The sequence below is a fragment of the Manis javanica genome, chromosome 13 (genome assembly GCF_040802235.1).
Source record: "Manis javanica isolate MJ-LG chromosome 13, MJ_LKY, whole genome shotgun sequence".
Classification (NCBI taxonomy): Eukaryota; Metazoa; Chordata; class Mammalia; order Pholidota; family Manidae; genus Manis; species Manis javanica.
Window position 1 is genome coordinate 35173973 of NC_133168.1, and position 22564 is coordinate 35196536.

Here is a 22564-nt window from a genome sequence, read left to right on the forward strand (position 1 = left end):
CACCAACATTACCTTCTGCCTCTCAGGAAAGCAAGAGTGTCAGTGTCACAAATCTCCAGATTTATCAAAGAAGAGAATTAGTTCAGCCAGGGCAACCTGTAACTGACATGTTGGTGCATCAAGGGTGTGCAGTTTATGTGTTATGACCTGTACGTGAGGAAAGGTTGATTCAGGCCCATATGAAAAATGAAGAAAAAAAAGGAGAGACTGACAGTCTAATTGATGAGACAAGGCAGGTATCTTAAGAACACAAAGAGAAGACATTCTATTAAGGTGACGCTGGATGACACTGAATGTTTGAGTACTTCAGTCAGAGCTTTTGGTCGATGATCCAGGAAGGACTGATAGCTGCCCTGTCCTTGGTACCCACTGTGGGAACAATTGGATAACAATCCTAAATCAATGATATTGTGCCATATTTATGTCCCTAATTCTTCAAGGACATATGATAAAGGCCAAGGAGAAAACATTCAAAGGCATCCCCCAAATTTAATGTTTTTTTCACCAGCCTTACATGTTTAACTTGAAATTGATATTCAACATTCTAAGGTAACACTCTGACTTGTTTATTAATGTGAAGTTAAGAAGAGTTACATGTGTGTGACCTGCAGATCATTTCACATAAAACATTTAGGCAATCCATCCATTGGTACACCTTTTGAAAGTCTATGCATTCAGAATCCAGGCTTGATCAAATTCCAGATTCTGAACAAATCGTAGCTCACTGTATAATCTTGAGCAATTTACCATGTCTCTGAAATTCAGCTGCTTTATCCATAAAACGTGACTAACAACACTGCTGCTACCATAAAATAATTATCAGGAAAATAGGAATGCCTGGCATACTTATTCAATGACTGTTGGCCATTATTTGCATGATTATTCATATGCATACTTTAGGGAAAACCAAACAGTTCATTTGTACATAGTTTTCACAGACTGAGTAGGGGAATGGGCTAGGACTTAAAGTGAGGGAATAGAGTTAAACGGCCTATTATCTTTTCCATCACACTTTTCTGAGCTCCCTCAATTCCATTCCTACCACTGATTTGCTCCATATAATCAGAAAGGATTAAAATTTTGAATCAGTTTTGTGCAAAGTGGAGCTTAGAATAGAAGAGGCACCCAAATCATAATAAAGGACTGTATTTTTTGTTGTCACAATTAGCTTGTCTTATAGTCAAATATGGATATAGTGTGTACCTTCCTGTCCCCTGCCTCCTGCCCCCAAAATAACATGATTTATGAGGTTTCCAACAATAGCAGCAATTATGATCACCACTCAGACAATTTATATATACAATATGTTTGTAGGTTAATGTTTTGGGTGGTCATCAGATCTACGGAATTCAGGACACACAAATCATTGCCAAATCAGACCATCCACAAGAGCTAAAAATCATGCTATGTCGGAAGCCCCTGAAGGTGAAGGCCTGCTCAGAGCACTCCACAGCTATGCTGTTACAGCTGACCAGCTGTAGGAGACCCAATCTTAACTCAGCTAGTAATGCAGTATTAAATATTAATTTTTGTCTGTCAAAGCTACTGCGTGAGTTGATTTCAAGGTTGTCTTTATTGCGTGATAGTCTGCTAAGCAATAAATAGCCACTAAGATTGATTAATGGCTCCAGTGAAGTGAAGACATTTAACCAATCACCAAAGCTGTTTGCTGCTATTACACTGTATATCAATAGTAATTATTCCTTCTGGAGAGAAAATTATGGTGGCACTTTTTTTTAATATAATAAATCTGATATTTTTGTTCTTCTTTGACCTCCAGAAGGACTTCCTTAGAGAGCAATGTTAGGGCAGATAGCTGGCTGTTTCATTTTTGGAAAAGAATGATAAAATTAGATGATAAAATTTAGTCTCAACTATCAACAACATTAGTATTCAAAGCATATCCATGCAGTGATTGTGAAAATCTCAGGCACTAGGATAGATCATCTTCACCTGGAGTACTCACACGGCATCTGGCCACTTAAAAGCGCTTTTCCATCATTTCATCGTTTCATGCCGAGACTGAACTCCTATACTAGCAAATTTGCACTTCAGTGGACATCTGTCAGCAGCCCCACTGAAGCTAACATTTATTAAGAACTCATCGCATCTATTTTGTGTACATTGATTTAATTTGTCTTCATAAAACCCTATAAAGTAGGAACTATTATAATTCTCACTTCCAGATGAGGAGATTCAAAAGGTTAACAACTTGTCCAAAGTCACAGAGGGCAGAGTCAGGTTTGATCTTGGGTTTACCTCATACCAAACTTCACGCTCATAACTATCACACCAAAAGGCGCAAACTTCTCAGTTCATGGCAGGCTCACTCCTCAGTAACTGTTTCCACAATGCTCCCAAGTCAAAATGAATACCTGACAGTTCTGTTGATAACTTGGTTAAATTCAAACAACTTAGTAAGTGTTTATGTCTTAACAACATAATATTCATGTTAAAAAGTAATACAGATAAAGGAAATAAGTTTTTTTTATTCTTAACCAAATTATTTATTATTATTTACATCTACTGGGCACAGCACAATTTCTCAAGTCTTGGAAGCAGATAGAACATTGCTACCCTCATTTCCTGTTCCACATTGATTTCTGTGGATCTTGCATTTGATCACAGCAACCACCAAAAACCCAGCTTCACAAAGATATGATGTCCACGAGAGGAATATAATATGATCTAATGCTGAAACTGTGAACTACCTTGCTATGTAACAGCTTTTGCCATTTCAAGATGTTTACCTTAAAACTTTTAAACATTCTGTGGCACTCTTGTGAATACCCAGCAGTGCCCCAGTGTACCTTGGCACACAGTTTGGGAACCATGGTGTTACACTAAACTCAGGAGTACCCAGATGCTCAAGTTCTGCCACCAGGAGGCTTTCTACACCTCAGAATTCTGGACTGGTAAATACTGGAGGTCCCCCAAAACACTATATCCTAGCCCCTGTTAGAAGTAGATATAAGGTTACTTCATAGACTGTCACTTTCCTGAAATAGTAATAGATGTGGGTTCGAATTCTAGGTCTGCCATTTGCTGACTTTGTTATAATAATAATAATTGTATTTATTGGTCACTCACTGTAAGCCAAACATTTTTCAAAGCATTTCCATTAATGACCTAATTTAATCTTCATTATAACCCTGCTAGGTTGGCCTTATTATCATCTCTATTTTGCAAATGATGAAACTCTGGCATAAAGTAATTTAAAAATTTACTCAAAATCATATAACTAGTAAGTCTTAGGAAAGTTACTTAATCTCTCTAAATTCTCTTATCTCACCTTTAATATGAAGGGAATAATACTTAGTTGAATCAATATTGACTTTAGTATACTTTTAATTTCTGCTACAGAAAAAAGGAAGATGGAAGAAAAAATAGTTCCTATATTTTCAAATATGGCATATTTTAAATAGACGTTTTATCTTTTAACCACAAATAATCAATATTTCATAAAATAGTTGCTCTCTGAATATTCTACTGATTTTCTGTAACTATTTTCAGTAAAGTCAGTATTTTTTAACTAAGAAAAAAAGGGAAGGGCACTGGGGGGCTGAATCCTAACTCCAGAGAAAAAAAAGCCTTGCTGAAACCTTGCACAGGGGATATTTTAAGGCTTGGCTGATCCCAGGAGCATGCTCTCATCTTTGCATTCTAAAGCAGGGGCCCAGGTTAGGGTCCTGGGGGCCAGATAAACTGATCACAGCAGTTGTTTGGTGCTTGCATTGGCTGTCCCATGACCTCTTGGATATTTACAGCAACAAGTTGAGCTTATAAAAATCAACATATACCACTTAGCCTTTGACATTCTCATTCTTGTACCTGGTTTTAACGTTTTCACTGCTACCGGCGTGGTATTGTTCCACAGGCCTTCCCACACTTCACCAAACTGACCAGATCCTAATCGCTTCAGCAGCTTCACAGAGTTGCGGTCTATCTCCCACTGGTCCACAGTTTTATATGACAAATCAAAAGGCACTGGCACTTGTGTCTGTTTCACAGAATAATTAGGGTATGTGTAAGAAAAAAGTTATGCAACTTATAGTTATATAAGTTATAACAACATTTTTTTGGTTGAAAATAATAGTCTGGGTACTTTTAAGAGAGACATTTTTCAAAACAAAATATTGTGTATTGTATTCTACTTACTTTAAAATGGAAAGTAATTGTAGCAAAATCTGTATCCTCACCTCTTCCAGCTGGTCTTCCCCGGGATCCTGCTAAGTCAGGCACTCCGCTCTCCCTCTGTCCCACCCCGCATCCAACGCTGGCCTTGCATGGCTCTGACATGATTTCTCCCTGCCTGTTTGCCTAGCTAAATCCTCCCAGTTTCAAGACCCATTTGAATTTCCAGCCCACCCATAATTACTCCCAAACCTTTTGACCTTTGCATTTACCATGTCATATACTATTGCATAATTACATATTTTATCTTGTTTCAAATTTGTTTATGTATTTGTTCATTCTTTCATTTACTCATTCATTCAGTAAATAAAAACCTTTCAAGCACCAATCAGGTGTTATTCTATAAACCTGCCCTCTTAGAGTTGATAGTCCAGTTTACAATCTACCATTGAAATTTTTCTTATCTCCTCCACCAAGATATCAGCATCTTGAATACACAGGTCACCTATGCTTCTTTGTAAGTACTTTTTGCCACAAGAACACAGTAATACTGGTGAACCTGGGTATCTTTTTAGCCCATCTTTATATTAGGCAAGCTATTGTTAGCATGATTGTACACATTCCTGTGGAGTCATTCATATAGCATACAAGATGTACATACTTACAACAAAATTGCTTATTCAATTTGCACAATTTAACTCAATAAAATTCCCTACATACCATATAAAATTCTTTAGTTTATCCATAAAACTCTACATGTCCATAAAATTCTAATTAGGAGTCATCAGGAAGCTTTCACTGATCATCCAGGTGTAAATCACAGAGCTGATATCCCATCAACAGTACGTGAGACCTGAACTCTGATCAGGAGCTGAGGGCTTGCTCCACTAGAGTGTATGGCCCCTACATAACTTTAAGTACATTTAGTTAAAATATTCAAGCAACTGAATAATGATAAAGGTTGATAACTTCTATAAATGTTATCTCCTCCCACCAACTAGTCTACACCAAACAATACAACTGGTAGAGCAGTTAGTTAAATAATATCTATATGCAGAAAACTCAACCAGATAATGAACCTGATAATTTCATATTAATATTCTTGAGTAAAGATCTAAGTAAGAATTAAATTCTGACACTGTTGTTTTCCTCCAGCCATATCATTAAGTGCTTTAGTGGCAGGATACCAGATTAATTTCTTAGTGCAAAGGATGAATATTTTGTTTTCAGTGATTACCTTAGGTCAGGGGTTAACAAACTTTATTCTGAAAAAAATGAGGTAGTAAATATTTTAGACTTTGTGGCCCATACAGTCTCTCATGCAACTACTACACATTTCACTTACAGCAAAAAAAAACAGACAATTTCTAACTGAAAGAGCTTATCTATGTTCTAATTAAATTTAGTATTGCAAAAAGTGTGAGACAGTATTGGCTCATAGGCCACAGTTGGCCTCTCCATGCCTTAAGTAATCATATGAAATTTCCTTTTTTTGAACTGACATATTATATGACAAGTACTCCAATATCTGAAGAAAAAAGTTAACTAAAAAGTGAATGAACAGAATGTAAAATGTTGAAAACATTTTACCTTTAAGCATGGTTTTCCCAGCTGGACACATAAGCCATCACTTGTCTTGCTGTAGTGGTTCACAAATTCATTCAATGTTGAAAACGTTCTTCTCTGGGTAAGGAAAAAGCCCCCTTCATCCAGTCTTCTGATTCTATAGTGTTTCACAATCCCTTCATGTAAAACTAGAATCCAAAGTCCTGTTAATAAACTACCCACCAAAGCCAAGCAGATTTATTTATTTATTTTGTGGTGATAGTTTCAATTCATTGAGTAAAATATTCACAAATTCTACTTATTTATAAACTTTGTTTCAGAAAAGACTTCAGAAAGTTTACAAATGAAGTATAGCAGAATAAAAAGGAAAAAGAATTGGGAGATCACATTTTAAAGGAAATAAAAGACAAAAATAAAGGAGAAAGGTTAGCACTAAAAAACTATGCTCTGAGGTCTATCATGCCTGACTAAAACAAGCCACAAAATTGACTGTATCATCCTGGCAATGCTGAGAAGGAAACATAACCATTTTCAGAAATCACACAGTGTTCATAAGATAAAATCACAAAAGGTGTTGAGAAATAGTTCATCTCTCCCTGGTACAGAGGCCAGGGAGAATTTTCTCCCATGAAATCCCATAATATTATATACAGTGAAATATAATAAACAGTGTCCTCCAATCTATCCTATAATAATATAAGGAATTCTGCAGGTTCATTCATTAATTATATTGTTTGTAAATACAGTGTAATAACAGAATGTCCAAGCACAGTTTCATAAGCAGTTCCACAGGGCATAAAATGATGAAATCCGCATATACAACTTTCCAGCAGTATTGCTTAATTGCTCAAGGGTTAAGTCTGTAGCATCTGAGGAATAAGTAGACTGCATACAGTTTTTTAAGTCACCTGACTTTTTACTTCTTCTGCTAACAGCACCCCAATTTTCCTCAGAGAATCACTCCTCTAAGAGCATGTGGTCCAGAGGGACCTGGTACCAACCTTGAGCAGAGGAAGGTACAAGCAGAGCCAAGAAAACTTAATTCCAGGACTTGTGTTAGAGAACTCCAGGAAGACAGAAAGAAGGGTTGTTATTGTTGTTGGTTTGGTTTGGTTTCTGTTTAACTGCTAGGAGTTTGGAGCTACTGGCAAATTCTTGCTCCCCAGCAAGGAAACAGCTTCTCTGAGAAGAAAGGCAGCCCAGTGCAAAAGCAAATCTTAATGGAAAGTAGAGCTTAGTCCCTGGTGTCAGCCAAGCCTAAATGGAAGATCAAGTCCCTAAAGTGCTACATCATCACTCATTTTGGATTATTTCAGTATAGAAAGTTACTAAGGTACAGGCTACCCAATTCTAGCCTCAGATATCTAAGTTTCTCAGTAAAGTACTCACTGAACATTAACTTTGAGCAAAAAAAATTTTTGATAAGCATTTTGGCAAACCTGGTTACTAAATGCCCTCCTAAACAACTGAGCGAATTGAATTGTGGTATAGGGACATTTGTTATAGGCCAGAAATATACAGAGGGTTATCAAATAAGAATGAAGATGTTGTGTAATACTGAATCTGAAGGTCACCTTTCCATAACAACAACAATGTAGCCAATACACTGGACAAGCACAACAAATACTGTAATAACACCTTTGGTTTTCTTCTCAATGTTCTTTAAATATTATTCAGTGGAGATAACACTCCCTCCCCTAAATGCAAGCCCCAACAAGCTTTTCTGCTCACTCTTAGGTATCAGATAGTCCTGCTTTCATTAAAAACCACAAATCCAGTCTCAACTCAAACTTAGAATGCCCAATCCAAGATATTAATCAAATCACTCTGCTACTTGATTTAATGTCAGCTCTCGCCTTCCACAGCTCAGGTCTGCTTCAGGCTGAAAGGCATCAATGGGAAAGGTGGGTGTGAGTGGCTCTCTCTGTTTCTGTGCCTATAGTTGCTCCTTCTCATCACTTTAACAGCCAGGTTCCAAGTATCTAGGGTAAGAGCAGAGAGAGGACGGGGATAGTCTTAATTGGATCCATACCAACCTAAATCAGCTTCAAGTCTCAGCCTGGCTGAGAGTTGTGTTCAAGCTGACTCTTCTCTCAAGAACTCTCACACAGGCCTTTCCTAAGATGCAGGTGTTCCCTAGGCTGCTACACCTAATGCTTCTCAGTTTGTTTCTTTGAAAGTTCACCCTCCACTCGCTTCCCTATCGGTCTCCCCTTATCCTTTGGCAAAAGTCCTCTTGTGCAGAAATGAACACTCCTCCAGACCATTTATCCACAGTCCCCTGGCACTTTTGCTCATAGAAGAGGTACACTTATGGTCCTGAGATAATACTCACATAGCCCTTGCCCTAACAATTGCTGGTAGGACAGGCTGATGCCACAAGGCACCTCAATCCTACCACCTCACACTGCTTCAGCCTTCTCAGCCTGAGTCAGCTACAGAAAATACAGGGGGTAAGCTGTTTGACATCAGCCTTGGCAATGAATTTTTTCGATTTGACACCAAAACCAAAGGCAACAAAAGCAAAAATAAACAAGTGGGATTTCCTCAAACTAAAAAGCTTCTGCACAGCAAAGGAAACCATCAACAAAATTAAAAGGCAGCCTATGGAATTGGAGATTTGCAAATCATATCCAATAAGAGGTTAAATCCCAAAATATACTAGGAACCCAAACAACTCAATAGCAAAACAAACAACCCAAGTTAAAAATGGGCAAAGAACCTAAATGCACATTTATTTAAGAAAACATACAAATGGCCAAAAAAGACATGAAAATGCGCTCAACATCATTAATCATCAGGGAAATGCAAATCAAACCACAATGAGATGTCACCTCACTCATGTTTATTATCAAAAGACAAGAGATAACAAATGCTAATCAGGATATAGAGAAAAGGGAACCTTTGTACACTATTGGTGGAAATGTGAACTGGTACACCCATTATGGAAAACAGTATGGGGGGTTCTCAAGAAATTAAAAATAGAAATACTACATGATCCAGCAATTCCACTTCTGGCTATTTATCCAAAGGAAACAAAATCATCATCTCCAAGAGGTATCTAAACTCTCATGTTCATAGTAGTATTATTTATAATGCCCAAGGTATAGAAACAACCTAAATGTCCATGACAGATAAATGGACAAAGAAAATTATATATATAGTTATATATATATATAGTTATATAACTATAATTTGGTATGTGGAATTATATATATATGCATTTGATATATGGAAAATTATTCAGCCTTTGAAAAAGAAAGAAATCCTGTTATTTGCAGCAACAACAGGTATGAAATTAGAAGGCATTGTGCTAAGTGAAATAAGCCAGATAGGGAAAGATAAATACTGAATGGTATCACTTATATGTGGAATCTAAAATAAAAAAAAAAAGTTGAAATCTTAGATGGTATAGGATAAAGAGGTCTTAGAATCTAGTATATAACATGGTGAGTATTGTTGATAACACTATTGTGTAATTGAAATTTGCTAAGAGAACAGAACTTGAATGTTCTCATAAAGAAAAAAAAGGTAATATGTGAGGTGGTGGATGTGTTAATTAACTCAGTGGGGGGACTATATACATTCACAATGTATATATATGTCAAATCATCATGTTGTACACTTCAAATATCTTACAATTTTATTTATCATTTTTTCCTCAAAACTGAAAAAAACGTCATCTGCATATGGGAAAATATTTTACTTTTAGAATTTAACATTAAAATATAGAGGGCAGGAGTATATGTAGCTTCTCCAAAAGCAATATAAGTTTCTTAAAGTATGTGAAACATACCCATGTAGCCTCTGATTACACTGACTATGACTCTTGGGGCAATGTAATTGTCCTGTATAATCATCCCCAAATAGATGGGACTTTATTAGGAAACAGAGCTAAGCTCATAACAGATTCCTTTGTATGGATTAAAAGACTAACAAAAAAATCAAGGAGAGCTGTGAACAATATTAGCTCAATTCATTTCTCTGCAAAGTACTAAAAATAGCAGAAGTAGAAATGTAACTAAATATAAAATATGCCTGCAATTTATATGAATTATTGGCCTGAAAATACAAGTTTCGCTGTTTATCAAAAAGAGAAATATGTAAATTACAACTGAGATGTTTAGCAAGCCAATAGGTCTATAACTGGAAATGACGGGAACCAACACAGACTACATCTTGTTCCAAATTGAAGTGGACTATATGGCTTAAATTAAACATTAAGTTAGGAATTCCTTTTTAATGCACCGCAAGATCTAATGATTTCAAAACTTGAAACTAAAGTCAATAGATGACTGAAGGGTTCAAGTACTCCCTGTGATTTTCTTAATAAAGGATGCAAATCACAACGATGGATCAGCTTTGGCAATTGCTATTGATTATAAAGAAAGCCTAAATAAATGTTTGCCAACTCTCTTAGATAAAAGTTTCAACTCTCAACTATAAAAACCAATACTTTGCAAGATATCTACAGTCTTAAGCACAATATAAGTAATTTTATTTAATAGAAAAAGCAATAGACTGGGTGATGGAAGATTAGGGTTAGAATTTAACTAGTACATGACCAAAAACGTTAATCTCACGGGGCCTTGGTTTCTTCCCATTTCTTTCTGTGATCTTTTCACAAAACTTAAGCAATTTTCACCTCAGAGCCTTGAACACACTTGAATGCTTTCCCTCTGAATCTTCTAGTAGCAGGCCCCTTCCTTCAGTCTCAGTGTCAGTCCCCGGAGCCAGCCTCCCCACCCACAATGGAAAGCATCCCCCGCAGCATCCTTCTATCGCATCACCCTGTTTAGTTGTGATAGTATTTATTTCAGTGGAGGTAACTCTGAAGGGCAAGGGCTCTGCAGTCTTGATCCAATCAATACCTAATCAGAGCTTGGCTCAGAGTAACAACTAACACAAACATTTGCTAAATGAATGAATGATGTCACTAACTTGGGTTTGAAATGAAAAACAAATTTCTGAAATGTCTGCTGCAAAATTAAATAGGTTATCATTCACTTTCAAGACAAGACTTCCCTGGAATATTATGTTTAAAGGGAAGAAACCAGACTTAGCCCAGGATATAAATGCTATTAGTTATTCATGTTTTTATCTAATTTCTTGATTTTTGCAGCATAACACAGAAATAACTATTCCTCTAACTGGTATCATGGATATTTATAAGTGGTTCACCCAAGTTTTCAATCTAAACAAGACTGAAAGTTACATGATTTAAAAATTAGACCACAGAAGCTACATCGGGGAATTTCAATACATTGTAGTCTGTCAGTACATTTGTACAATACAAAGTCAGGATGAAGGCTTTTCATAATGCATTCTGGAATACAAGTCCAAAATATATGTGACTGCTTTATAAGAGGGTTTTTAATTTATTAGTAAAGTCCTCACATTTGCATATTGTCAATCCTAATAAAGATTGAGTTCAAGGGGGGTTCTCAGAAATAACGTAAAATGAATTTTCTATTCCTTTTCTGGTTCACTATGGTCTTTATTATTAAACCAAACCTATTCCAGATTCTACAACCTGTAAGTATATGATAAGGCTTGTGCCATTCTTGTGAATTACTATGAGTTCAGATTAGTTAAGCATTTTAGTACTTCAAATGCAGAAATATAAGGCTAATTATTAAATGTAATGGGTCATCCATTGGCAACCTCAGCAGCATCATGATAGAATGAATTTGGCTGAAAGGCCAGGCATCCTGAGTTTACCTCTGGACTCTCATTTATGCTGTTTGGCTTGGGGAAAATATTTTACCTCTCAATTGATTAATCTACCAGAACATGTTCAAGAATTAGGATATATGGCAGAGATGTAGGTAGGCATGTATGAGGAGCGCACTAAAGGTCTGTTGAATGCTGAAAGAATTCACTATTGCTGCCAGTGACCGTCACGGCACAGGTCACCTGGTGGTTTGGCCACCTTCACATGCAGAGCAACCGATTCTGAGGGGATCTGTATGGTATAGATGGTGTCCAGATTTCAGTCCTATTTTCTAGACCCAAGTGTTTTTTTTAAGGAGTTGATGGCAGATACAGAAGCCCTGCTTTCTCAAAAAAGGAGAGACCTTATTTTCCATTGTGTCTGATAATAGAGAAGTATTTGCCACTACACAAAGGGTGATGTGAGATATCCTCTGAAAGCACTTACAAAGAACCCTGACCCCATTCTACCACACCACTAACATATTAAAGATAACATAAACAGTTATTTCTAAAAGACAGAACCTCCAGAAATGAACTTTAGAACACAATTAATCACAAAGTTAGGCTCTGTGTCTGTAAGATACAAAGACAACCTAGTAGACTCAGTGAAAAATATCAGTATAATGAGTAGTTTGCATTTTATAGGTAAACAAATGGTTGATTGAGCAGATTTCCATTTTTCAGCTGGTTTTCTGGCATCATCTGGGCAGAGCCTTATTCCTACTGACTGCTAATAATCTGTTCCCAGACCAAATAAAACAATATGGCTTAGATGGTTGAACAAAGGAGAGACAATCAAGAGCTCACTGCCTTAATCTTATTCTGCCAGTGATTTGTTCTTTGACCTTAAGAAGGAATTTCATTTCAGCTTCCTTATCTAGAAAATGAGAATAATGGTTTCATCTATACACCCCCAAAGGAATAGTCTGAGTGTCATTATTCACAAAGGATGATAGATATACCTAAATGGGCAATGTGTGAGTACTATCTTAGAACATCAGTATTATCAAACAGCATTGTCAACAAAAGAGAGCCGCTTCCAAAGTAAAATTTTCCACTCTGTGCACAGCACAATAAGGCTACATAAAATGGTGGCTACGAAACAGATTAAGTGAAGAAATTACTAGTAACTTTGTTGAACCATCTCCTGCACTTGTAAACTCCTTTTACTTGGTTTTTCTTTGGAAGATTTGTACTTTTCAAAACTATTAAAAAGATGATCATGATAATTCCTATATCATTGCTTCAGAAATCATATTAAGAAAGGTCTACACCAATAAGTAAATAACAATTGAGTTATTGTATTATATCCCCATTAAAACAAAATTCAAGACACTCATTTTATGTTTGTTCTACAGCAAGTAGAGTAGGGTACAGTACGAGTAGTTGAAAGGAGAAAGTACTTAAAATATTACAGTGGTATCATTTAGAAGAGTCGTTCTCTCCTTTTCTGGGAAAAAAAAAATACACTGAAACCAAGGAGAAACTAGAACTGGCTATTTTTCTTCATGCAGCTCACCTAGTAGATCCCCAAGGACACCTGCCTTCCAGCCAGCATATTCAGTGTGCTGTCAACGGTGGTATGTTTGACCAGTAAGCTGCTAGGTTAAGTGAAGACCCACTAAGAGAATGTCTACATTAGTAGACTCAAAACAGCTTGCTAAAAATGCTGACTGAAGAGACATCTGATCTTTCCCATGTCCTGGGTTCTTCCAGGATTGTTACTGGCCCAAGAGACCAGCTGAGGTCCCTTTATAGTCAAAGGCAATATAATCAGTTACCCTTACATGCAAAAATCAATTATCTCTTCCATACTTTATAGCACAGAAATCATGAGCCTAAACCATAATCTGTCCAAATACTTACGACATTTTTGAGAAAAATGTTGGTCTTATCTTCAAGACTTGTATGGTCTAACTCCCTATAAAAGGCCAACACCCTACCAAAACTGGCTTTTAAATTTTCAGAAAAGAATGTAAATTTAATTGTTTACACATATGATATCTTATGAAGATGATTATCTCTTCAGTTAACAGTGCACAATAATAAAACCCACTATTTTGGCATAGCTTAATTGAAAAGCATCTACTACAGTCATTTGCAGCATCTGATATTGCAGCAAAAGTCTCTGGGAAATGATCTGAGTCTTTATTCCTTTTGGGGTTCTAACTTTCCATTCAGGATTATATCTGCAATAAATCACCAGGAATTTACATACTTGGATTATATTATCTCAGTTTCCTATGGAAAATCTTTCGCTGGGTTAAGATTTAATATGACATGAGAACCAGTGCTTCTACTTTTCTAAACTTACCCTAAGGAAATAATCCAAATATGTACATGCACTTACTTATTTGTATCCCTTGCTTTGTTCCAGAAAGATTCAAAGGCTTGCATAAATTATCAAGAAAAAATTTTTTTAATGAGTGGACAAAGGCAACAGGACAAAAGGTACAGGCAATGGTGGTGCTATATAAAGTGTTCTTTAGATTTCAACCCATGTTTGTTAGATGTAGGCCAAAGATTTAGCTGTCTGGATTTCTGGCAGCTCACAGCCATGAGGGAAATACAATCAGTTACCTGATTTCCAGCAGAAAATATTAACAAACTGTTACTAAAAAAAAAAAAAAATCACCACTGTTCCTAGCATTGAAGTGAGAAATTTCTCACATAGGTCTTCATAAAGAAAACACAGAAGATGTAATAAACAATATCATCATCAACATTCTTAACAGTAAGAACACCAACACACTGCAAAGGGTTGGTTCTTTTAATGTTCATTAACGTGGGATCATTTCCAACATGAAATTTAATAAAAGCATTTGTATGGGAAACTAAACACAGTTCATCATCCAAGATGTGAAAAGCAATATGCATAAGCATGCTCACTGCAGCATTTTTATTACATTAAATGACTGTTAAATTGTAATAAATCTGAAAATTGAGAGAGAAAAATATAATCATAAAAATTATGGAGTAACAAGAAAAAACACATAATGTGTTAGTTAAGTGAAATAAGTGGGACACCAAATTAAGAGAATAGTATAATTGCAAACATGAGGATACACCCAGCAGCTCACCTGTCCCAAGGCCCTTTACTGTCAAAGGAGCCCAGCTGAGGTTCCCTATGAAAACTATAATCACACAAGGGCAAAGATGATTACATTTGCCAACTTGAAAATAATTGTGTTAGACTGGCAGATTTGTGAGTATTTTACTCCCTCTGTTTTCCATACCAACTGCAATGAAAGTACAGTGACTTTAAAATAAGAATGCAAACATAAATGCTGTCAGCTTTTTTAGAGAGGCAACATAAGAACTATCCACCCAAGACAATGTCCACACATTTTGCTCAAAATACTGTATTATGATACTTGATATTCTTAATATAAAGATCACATGAATGCATTTCACTTTGAACTTAATGCTTAAAATCATGATTCATCTCTTCTTACACAGCAAGGAAGAGGCACAGTATGTCTGCCTTTTTGCCTCATCTGCCAGAGAACCCCTGGCTAAAGTGATTATCTCCTACTGGAGGCTCAGCAAAATGTATTTCTCTGTTGTTTTTCATTGATTTTGTCTTTTTTAGGTTTAGCTGTATTTTATATTGTGTTTCAGCAATGTAAGCTAATTTAAAATCTTTTGTAGAAGTGTGTAAGCATTTGCACAAACAAAATGACAATCAAATGAAATGGCACATCCACTAACCACAAGAAAGAATTTCTAATGACATGAACTTCCCAAAAACAGGCTAGTCTGGCTCTGTGGGGACCCTGCACATGGGCGGTATGAGGCTCCTCTGCTGTGCATAGGCGGTTCATGGGAACTTTAAATTATGAGATTCCTCAGACAGAGCAATATTAGACTAGACAGTTTTTGCAAACTCTACTATCCCATCGACAAAAAGATAGTACGATATGTGAGTGACAGGAAATTTTAAACATGATTTAGTCTAAATCCCTGTTCTATTGATGAGAAAAACAAAGCCTAGAGTTCTGAAACAAACTGATAGCTGTTAGCAGTGCTGGAATCTAAGCCTAGTCATCTAGGGTGTTGGGTGAATGACAGTAGAAACCTTGAACCACTTATTTCCTGTTTCCTGTTTTGTTTTGTTTAAAGGGTAACAATTTACTAATTTCTCATGAGAATGTTTAAGATCTCAAAGCTTTCTGAATGACATCTTTTTCCTCCCTCTTAAAACTCTCACAGAACCTCAGGAAGTCTTCTCCATGATGAAGGAGAATTCCAGTTCCCATCTTCCCCACCCAGTTTCAGTGATTAGCAGACATCTTAAACACGAATGAACATGAATGTCACTCAAAAGAGTAATGAGTGATGATTAAACTACCTTGAAATCAACTTTTGTCTTGTGAAAACACTAAGGACCTTCTTGTGTATTAGCTAATTTATTTTCGTAGCAGAATATTATCTCTTTCCATTTTCTTCATTGTTTTTACATATGCAAGACAACTATCAGTAGTTTTCTGATTATTTGTTTGCTTTTCCAAAAGCAGATCATTCTCCTATTCTTAGAAAGTTCTTCATATTGAATGAGGACCCATGCTATAAGATATGTTCCTGCTTTTTATTTCAGATGAGTATGAGATGAAAGGTACACAAGGCAGGCCCTGTCTGTTTAGATTTAGCTTCATTTGCTGTTACTGTAGTTCAGGCCATGTTCTGGTGGAGACTTCACAAGAAGACAAACCACATCCTAGTAACAGGATGCACTTGAAAAGCTGGCCAACCATCTTCCTAAGGACTCTTACTACTTCGGGGTGAACCAGGTAAACAACTGTTTTACTCAGCATGATCCACCACTACTCCCAGAAAAAGAGTTCAGAACACGTTCCAGTGTGTGACAGGCCAACACTTTCATCTTTCTGTGCACAAGGGAGAGGTCTGTATTCACAGTGCTAAATGCAGCTGGGTTTTTATTGGGCACCTGCCTTAAGCAAGCACTGTGTTTAAGTGCATTTTTTAATGTAATATTTTGTTTAATCCTCATAACAATCCTATGGGGTATGGATATTATTTTCATCATTTTACAGAGTAAAAACTAAAGTATATAAAGTGACTAAGTAATTTGCCTCTGGATACAATGCAGATAAATATTAGTGCTATGATTCAAAACCAGGCAATGAGGCTCAGAATCCCACATTCTTAATCCCTACATTAATTGTCTCCCTCTATTGCCAAATAGCAAGTATTTTTAGGCAGCTCCCACAATGCACTGCTCACAGATTTGGCCACAAGAAAACTTGATACTATTTAATAATAAGATGATGGTAATGCTGCAGATAGGGCCTATTTCTGCAACTGACAACTTTTAGAGGCAAATACAGGCTGTGCATTCCCTCCTTGAAATATTCTGTTAAATATTGAATACAGTGATCCTACTTTTCTTATTCTTACTACTTCTCAGGCTTCTCCACCTAGGTCTGCTCCTTCAGTATTGGTTCTAGCCTGGGACATGGTATAATCTGTCACAGCCCATTCTGAGCACTATTGCAGACCTTCAGCCTCTGATGGCCACAGTGAGATGTAATGACTCCCCAGTTCCTCTCTGCCTTTGCTGCCCTCACTCTGGACTTCTAGCTTCCTGAAAGCACTTCAAATGTACCAAGTTACAACTTCAATTCATATGAACTGACTCCCCAAGTCTCCTGTACCTCAAGTGAATGGCACTGCCATCCTGAGACCAGATAGTACAGCTAGAGATTTGGGGTTCATGCTTGGTCCCTCTTCCTTCCTGACTTCTCAGTTCTGAGCAAGTGCTGTGTCCTACCGGCCTGGACTCCCACCGTGTGGGCTGCCCCTCAGGCTCTCCCAGATAATTGCAGTAAGCTCGTGGGGTGCTTTCCTGTCTCCAGCACCACTGTCCCTCTTCCACAGTCACCAAGGAAGGCTTCCAAAACATAAACTGAACCTGTTATTCACTTTTTGTAAGCTCATTAAGTATTTTCCATTGCCCAAAGTCCAGACACCTTGACAGAGTTCTCTGCTGTGCCGTATCCTCAAGATTTAAATGTTAATCTGTAGTTTTCTGAAAGCACACTGCTGTTTCCTATTTCTGTGAATTTACAGAAACTGTTGTTAACTCCAGCTGGAATGCCATTCTATTTACAGGCTATAGAATGTTAGGCTGGAGAAAGGAAAAACAAGGACAAGCAAACAGAACAGAGAGATGCCATAGGGGGAGAACAGACCAGACCCCAAAGTCTTTGCCGTATATGGAAAGGGGACAGCTCTTCCTGAATTCCATCCTGATGTGCCAACTAAGACCCGGATGTCAGCCTCCTCCCTCTTGGAAAGAAAAAAAGTTTCTAGTTGTCTATTATGTCACCTTTAGTCAATCATACCTCTCCACACCCCCTAAGATAGCTTGCCCACTCCTCCCCCTCCTAATCCCTTAAAAGCCCCCCACTTCCCCAACCGGGTGTGACTTCTCAGGCCTGTGATAAGAAGGCCACAGAACCTCACCCGGGGGTATTTAAATAAATTACCTGGCCCTTTGTTGCCTCTCTTTGCCTGCTTATTTTGGCTAAAATTTATCTTACAATAGACACATTCATTTTTCAAGGCCCAGCTCAGGCATCTCCTCCTGTGTTAGGCCTCCTGGCTTAAGCAGGCAGAGCAGCTTGCTCCTTCGTATCCTGTGTGCATTGACTTCTGCTGTTGGATTCATCCAATAGTATTGCTCCTATATAGTCACCCTGTACCTCTTTGACTAGACTTCGAGCCCTTGGGTTGCATTTATTTCTATAAGAAATTAGATCAATGAATCATTCTCTCTTGGCCTTTGCCATGGCTTCCAGTAGGTGGACCGTCCATTCCCAATCCCACTGATTTAGGATGTGGCTCTGTGACTTGCTTTGGAGTGGGGGCAAGCACAACATGTGGCCCATCCTAGCAGAAGCTTTAAATAGTCTGAATAGTTTTCCCTCCTCCTAACCTTCTGCTCTCCATCACGAGCGTACCATACCCCAGACAGCAGCTGCTCCTTTGGTCTGAGTCCTGGGATGAAGATACATGGAGATGAACCTAGGGCTGCTACCCAGACAGACCACAGCAGAGTATAGCCAACCAACAGCCCTCATGCCAAGAGAAAAACCGCTGAGACTTCATGGTTTACTAAGGGCAAAACTGCCTAAGGGAGACATTTCAAAGAAAGCAGTATAACTTCTGAAAAGATGTCCCAAGATCCAATTTCACAGCCAGCTGTGTTATTTGGGATCTAGTTATGTTACCCTGGATAAGAAATTTTACCCTTTGTGGACTCCAATTCCTTCATTAATAAAAGGAGTGTTCTGACTAGATGATCTGTAAGTCTTTTCCAGTTCAAATTCCCTAATTCTACTTTTCAAGCAAGGAGATTTACAGAAATAAATAGAGACATTTTAACATTCAAATGTGGCAAGGAAAAATTTATTTCTACTTTCTAAAGGAGAAAACTAGGACACAAACATTTAGATGAAAACTGAAAATTCTGGAGTCTCATCCACATGACAGAAGTACATCCATGGTTAAGTGGTGAGTTATATGCAGAGTAATGTGCTTGGCACGGGGATTCTGCCCTGTTCACTGGCCATTCCTCCCACCATGACAGCAGCTCATTTGGAATTAATGTGCCTCATCCTCATTCTTTCAACCTAAATAATCAAAACAAACAAAATGCTGAAGCTACACCACAAATTTCAAAGAGAAAGGAACAAAACCAGTGCCTTCTTCTCTCCACCCTAAGCAGTAGTTATCATAGTGCCCCAGTCCCTTCAGTATGCCATGACACCAAGCTTGGGCTGTGGGTCAAGCTCTCTAAAGTTTCATTATTGCTAAGGTTTGAATGCTAATAACCATAGCAAATACACTGCTGGCTTTGTGCCAGCGAGTGTTCTTAGCACTTCTCATGTATTAACTCATCTACTTCTAACAGACCAAGAGTCAGATACTACTTTTAATCTCCATTATGATGAAGAAAAAACTGAAGCACTGAGAGGTGACTGGCCCAAAACCCCACTGTCAATAAGAGGAAGATCTCCACCTGAAGCCGCCAGGCACCGAGTCTATAACCACGGACTGCAGTGCCACCAACAGGGGAATCCAATTTAAGTCCAATGGCTGCATTCTCCCCGCCCAGATAATGTTTTTTTTTCTTTTGGTATCATTAATCTACAATTACAGAAAGAACATTATGTTTACTAGGTTCCCTCCTTCACCAAGTCCCCCCCTTATACCCCTTCACAGTCACTGTCCATTTGCGTAGCAAGATGCTGTAAAAACACTACTTGTCTTCTCTGTGTTGCAAAGCCCTCCCCATGCCCCCCATGCACTATACATGCTAATCATAATGCCCTATTTCTTTTTCCCCACCATTATCCCTCCCTTCCCACCCATTGTCCCCAGTCCCTTTCCTTTGGTAACTATTGGTCCATTCTTGGGTTCTGTAATTCCGCTGCTGTTTTGTTCCTTCAGTTTTCCTTTCTTCTTATACTCCACATATGAGTGAAATCATTTGGTACCTGTCCTTCTCCACCTGGCTTATTTCATTGAGCATAATACCCTCTAGCTCCATCCATGTTGTTGCGAATGGTAGGATCTGCCTTCTTCTTATGGCTGCGTAATATTCCATTCTGTATATGTACCACCTCTTCTTTATCCATTCATCTACTGATGGACATTTAGGTTGCTTCCATATCTTGGTTATTGTAAACAGTGCAGTGATAAACATAGGGGTGCATCTGTCTTTTTCAAACTGGAGTACTGCATTCTTAGGGTAAATTCCTAGAAGTGGAATCCTTGGTCAAATGTTATTTCTATTTTGAGCATTCTGAGGAACCTCCATACTGCTTTTCACAATGGTTGAACTAGTTTACATTCTTACCAACAGTGTAGGAGGGTTCCCCTTTCTCCACAACCTCACCAACATTTGTTGTTGTTTGTCTTTTCGATGATGGCAATCCTTACTGGTGTGAGGTGATATCTCATTGTGGTTTTAATTTGCATTTCTCTGATGATTAGCAATGTGGAGCATCCTTTCATGTGCCTGTTGGCCACCTGGATTTCTTCTTTAGAGAACTGTCTATTCAGCTCCTCTGTCCAATTTTTATTTGGATTATTTGCTTTTGGTTTGTTGAGGTGTGTGAGCTCTTTATATATTTTGGATGTCAATCCTTTATCGGATCTGTCATTTATGAATATGTTCTCCCAAACTGTAGGATACCTTTTTGTTCTATTGATGGTGTCCTTTGTTGTATAGAAGCTTTTCAGCTTGATATAGTCCCACTTGTTCATTTTTGCCTTTGTTTCCCTTGCCCAGGGAGATATGTTCATGAAGAAGTCACTCATGTTTATGTCCATGAGATTTTTACCTATTTTTTTCTAAGAGTTTTATGGTTTCATGACTTACATTCAGGTTTTTGATCCATTTCAAATTTACTTTTGTGTATGGGGTTAGACAGTGATCCAGTTTCATTCTCTTACAAATAGCTGTCCAGTTTTGCCAGCACCATCTGTTGAAGAGACTGTCATTTCCCCATTGTATGTCCATGGTTCCTTTATTGTATATTAATTGGCCATATATGTTTGGGTTAATGTCTGGAGTCTCTATTCTGTTCCACTGGTCTGTGGTTCTGTTCTTGTGCCAGTACCAAATTGTCTTGATTACTGTGGCTTTGTAGTAGATCTTGAAGTTGGGGAGCAAGATCCCCGCCACTTTCTTCTTCCTTCTCAGGTTTGCTTTGGCTGTTCGGGGTCTTTGGTGGATCCATATGAATTTTTGAACTATTTGTTCCAGTTCATTGAAGAATGTTTTTGGTAATTTGATGGGGATTGCATCAAATCTATATATTGATTTCAGCACGATGGCCATTTTGACGATATTAATTCTTCCTACCCACGAGCATGGGATGAGTTTCCATTTGTCAGTGACCTCTTTAGGTTCTCTTAAGAGTGTCTTGTGGTTTTCAGGGTATAGGTCGTTCACTTCCTTGGTTAGGTTTATTCCTAGGTATTTTATCCTTTTTGATGCTATTGTGAATGGAATTGTTTTCCTGATTGCTCTTTCTATTAGTTCATTGTTAGTGTATAGGAAAGCCACAGATTTCTGTGTGTAAATTTTGTATCCTGCAACTTTGCTGTACTCCGATATCAGTTCTAGTAGTTTTGGAGTGGAGTCTTCAGGGTTTTTTATGTACAATATCATGTCATCTGCAGATAGTGACAGTTTGACTTCTTCTTTACCAATCTGGATTCCTTGTATTTCTTTGTTTTGTATGATTGCCATGGCTAGGACCTCCAGTGCCACGTTGAATAACAGTGGGGAGAGTGAGCATCCCTGTCTTGTTCCCTATCTCAGAGGAAAAGGTTTCAGCCTCTCGCTGTTCAGTATGATGTTAGCTGTGGGTTGATCATATATGGCCTTTATTATGTTGAGGTACTTGCCCTCTATGCCCATTTTGCTGAGAGTTTTTATCATGAATGGATGTTGAATTTTGTTGAATGCTTTTTCAGCATCTGTGGAGATGATCATGTGGGTTTTGTCCTTCTTTTTGTTGATGTGGTGGATGATGTTGATGGATTTTCGAATGTTGTACCATCCTTCCGTCCCTGGGATGAATCCCACTTGGTCATGGTGTATGATCCTCTTGATGTATTTTTGAATTCGGTTTCCTAATATTTTGTTGAGTATTTTTGCATCTACATTCATCAGGGATATTGGTCTGTAGTATTCTTTTTTGGTGGAGTCTTTGCCTGGTTTTGGTATTAGGGTGATGTTGGCTTCATAGAATGAGTTTGGGAATATTCCCTCCTCTTCTATTTTTTGGAAAACTTTAAGGAGAGTGGTTGTTATGTCTTCTCTGTATGTCTGATAAAATTCCGAGGGAAATCCATCTGGCCCGGGGGTTTTGTTCTTGGGTAATTCTTTCATTACCACTTCAATTTCATTGCTGGTAATTGGTCTGTTTAGATTTTCTGTTTCTTTCTGGGTCAGTCTTGGAAGGTTGTATTTTTCTAGGAAGTTGTCCATTTCTCCTAGGTTTTTCAGCTTGTTAGCATATAGGTTTTCATAGTATTCTCTAATAATTCTTTGTATTTCTGTGGGGTCCGTCGTGATTTTTCCTTTCTCTTTCTGATTCTGTTGATGTGT

The 22564-nt window shown here is 37.8% G+C and overlaps 1 protein-coding gene across 2 annotated transcripts in view; it reads right to left on the reverse strand.

Moving 5' to 3' along the window:
* The window catches only part of FRK (fyn related Src family tyrosine kinase), a 182591-nt gene that overhangs the window by 20437 nt on the left and 139590 nt on the right, over window positions 1-22564 (reverse strand). For both annotated transcript variants that reach the window (XM_037017706.2, XM_073219432.1), the window contains 2 exons: window positions 5725-5888; window positions 3832-4000 (listed from right to left, as the gene is read on the reverse strand). In XM_037017706.2, the coding sequence (XP_036873601.2) occupies window positions 3832-4000; window positions 5725-5888 (333 nt within the window). The remainder of the gene's footprint in view (window positions 1-3831; window positions 4001-5724; window positions 5889-22564) is intronic.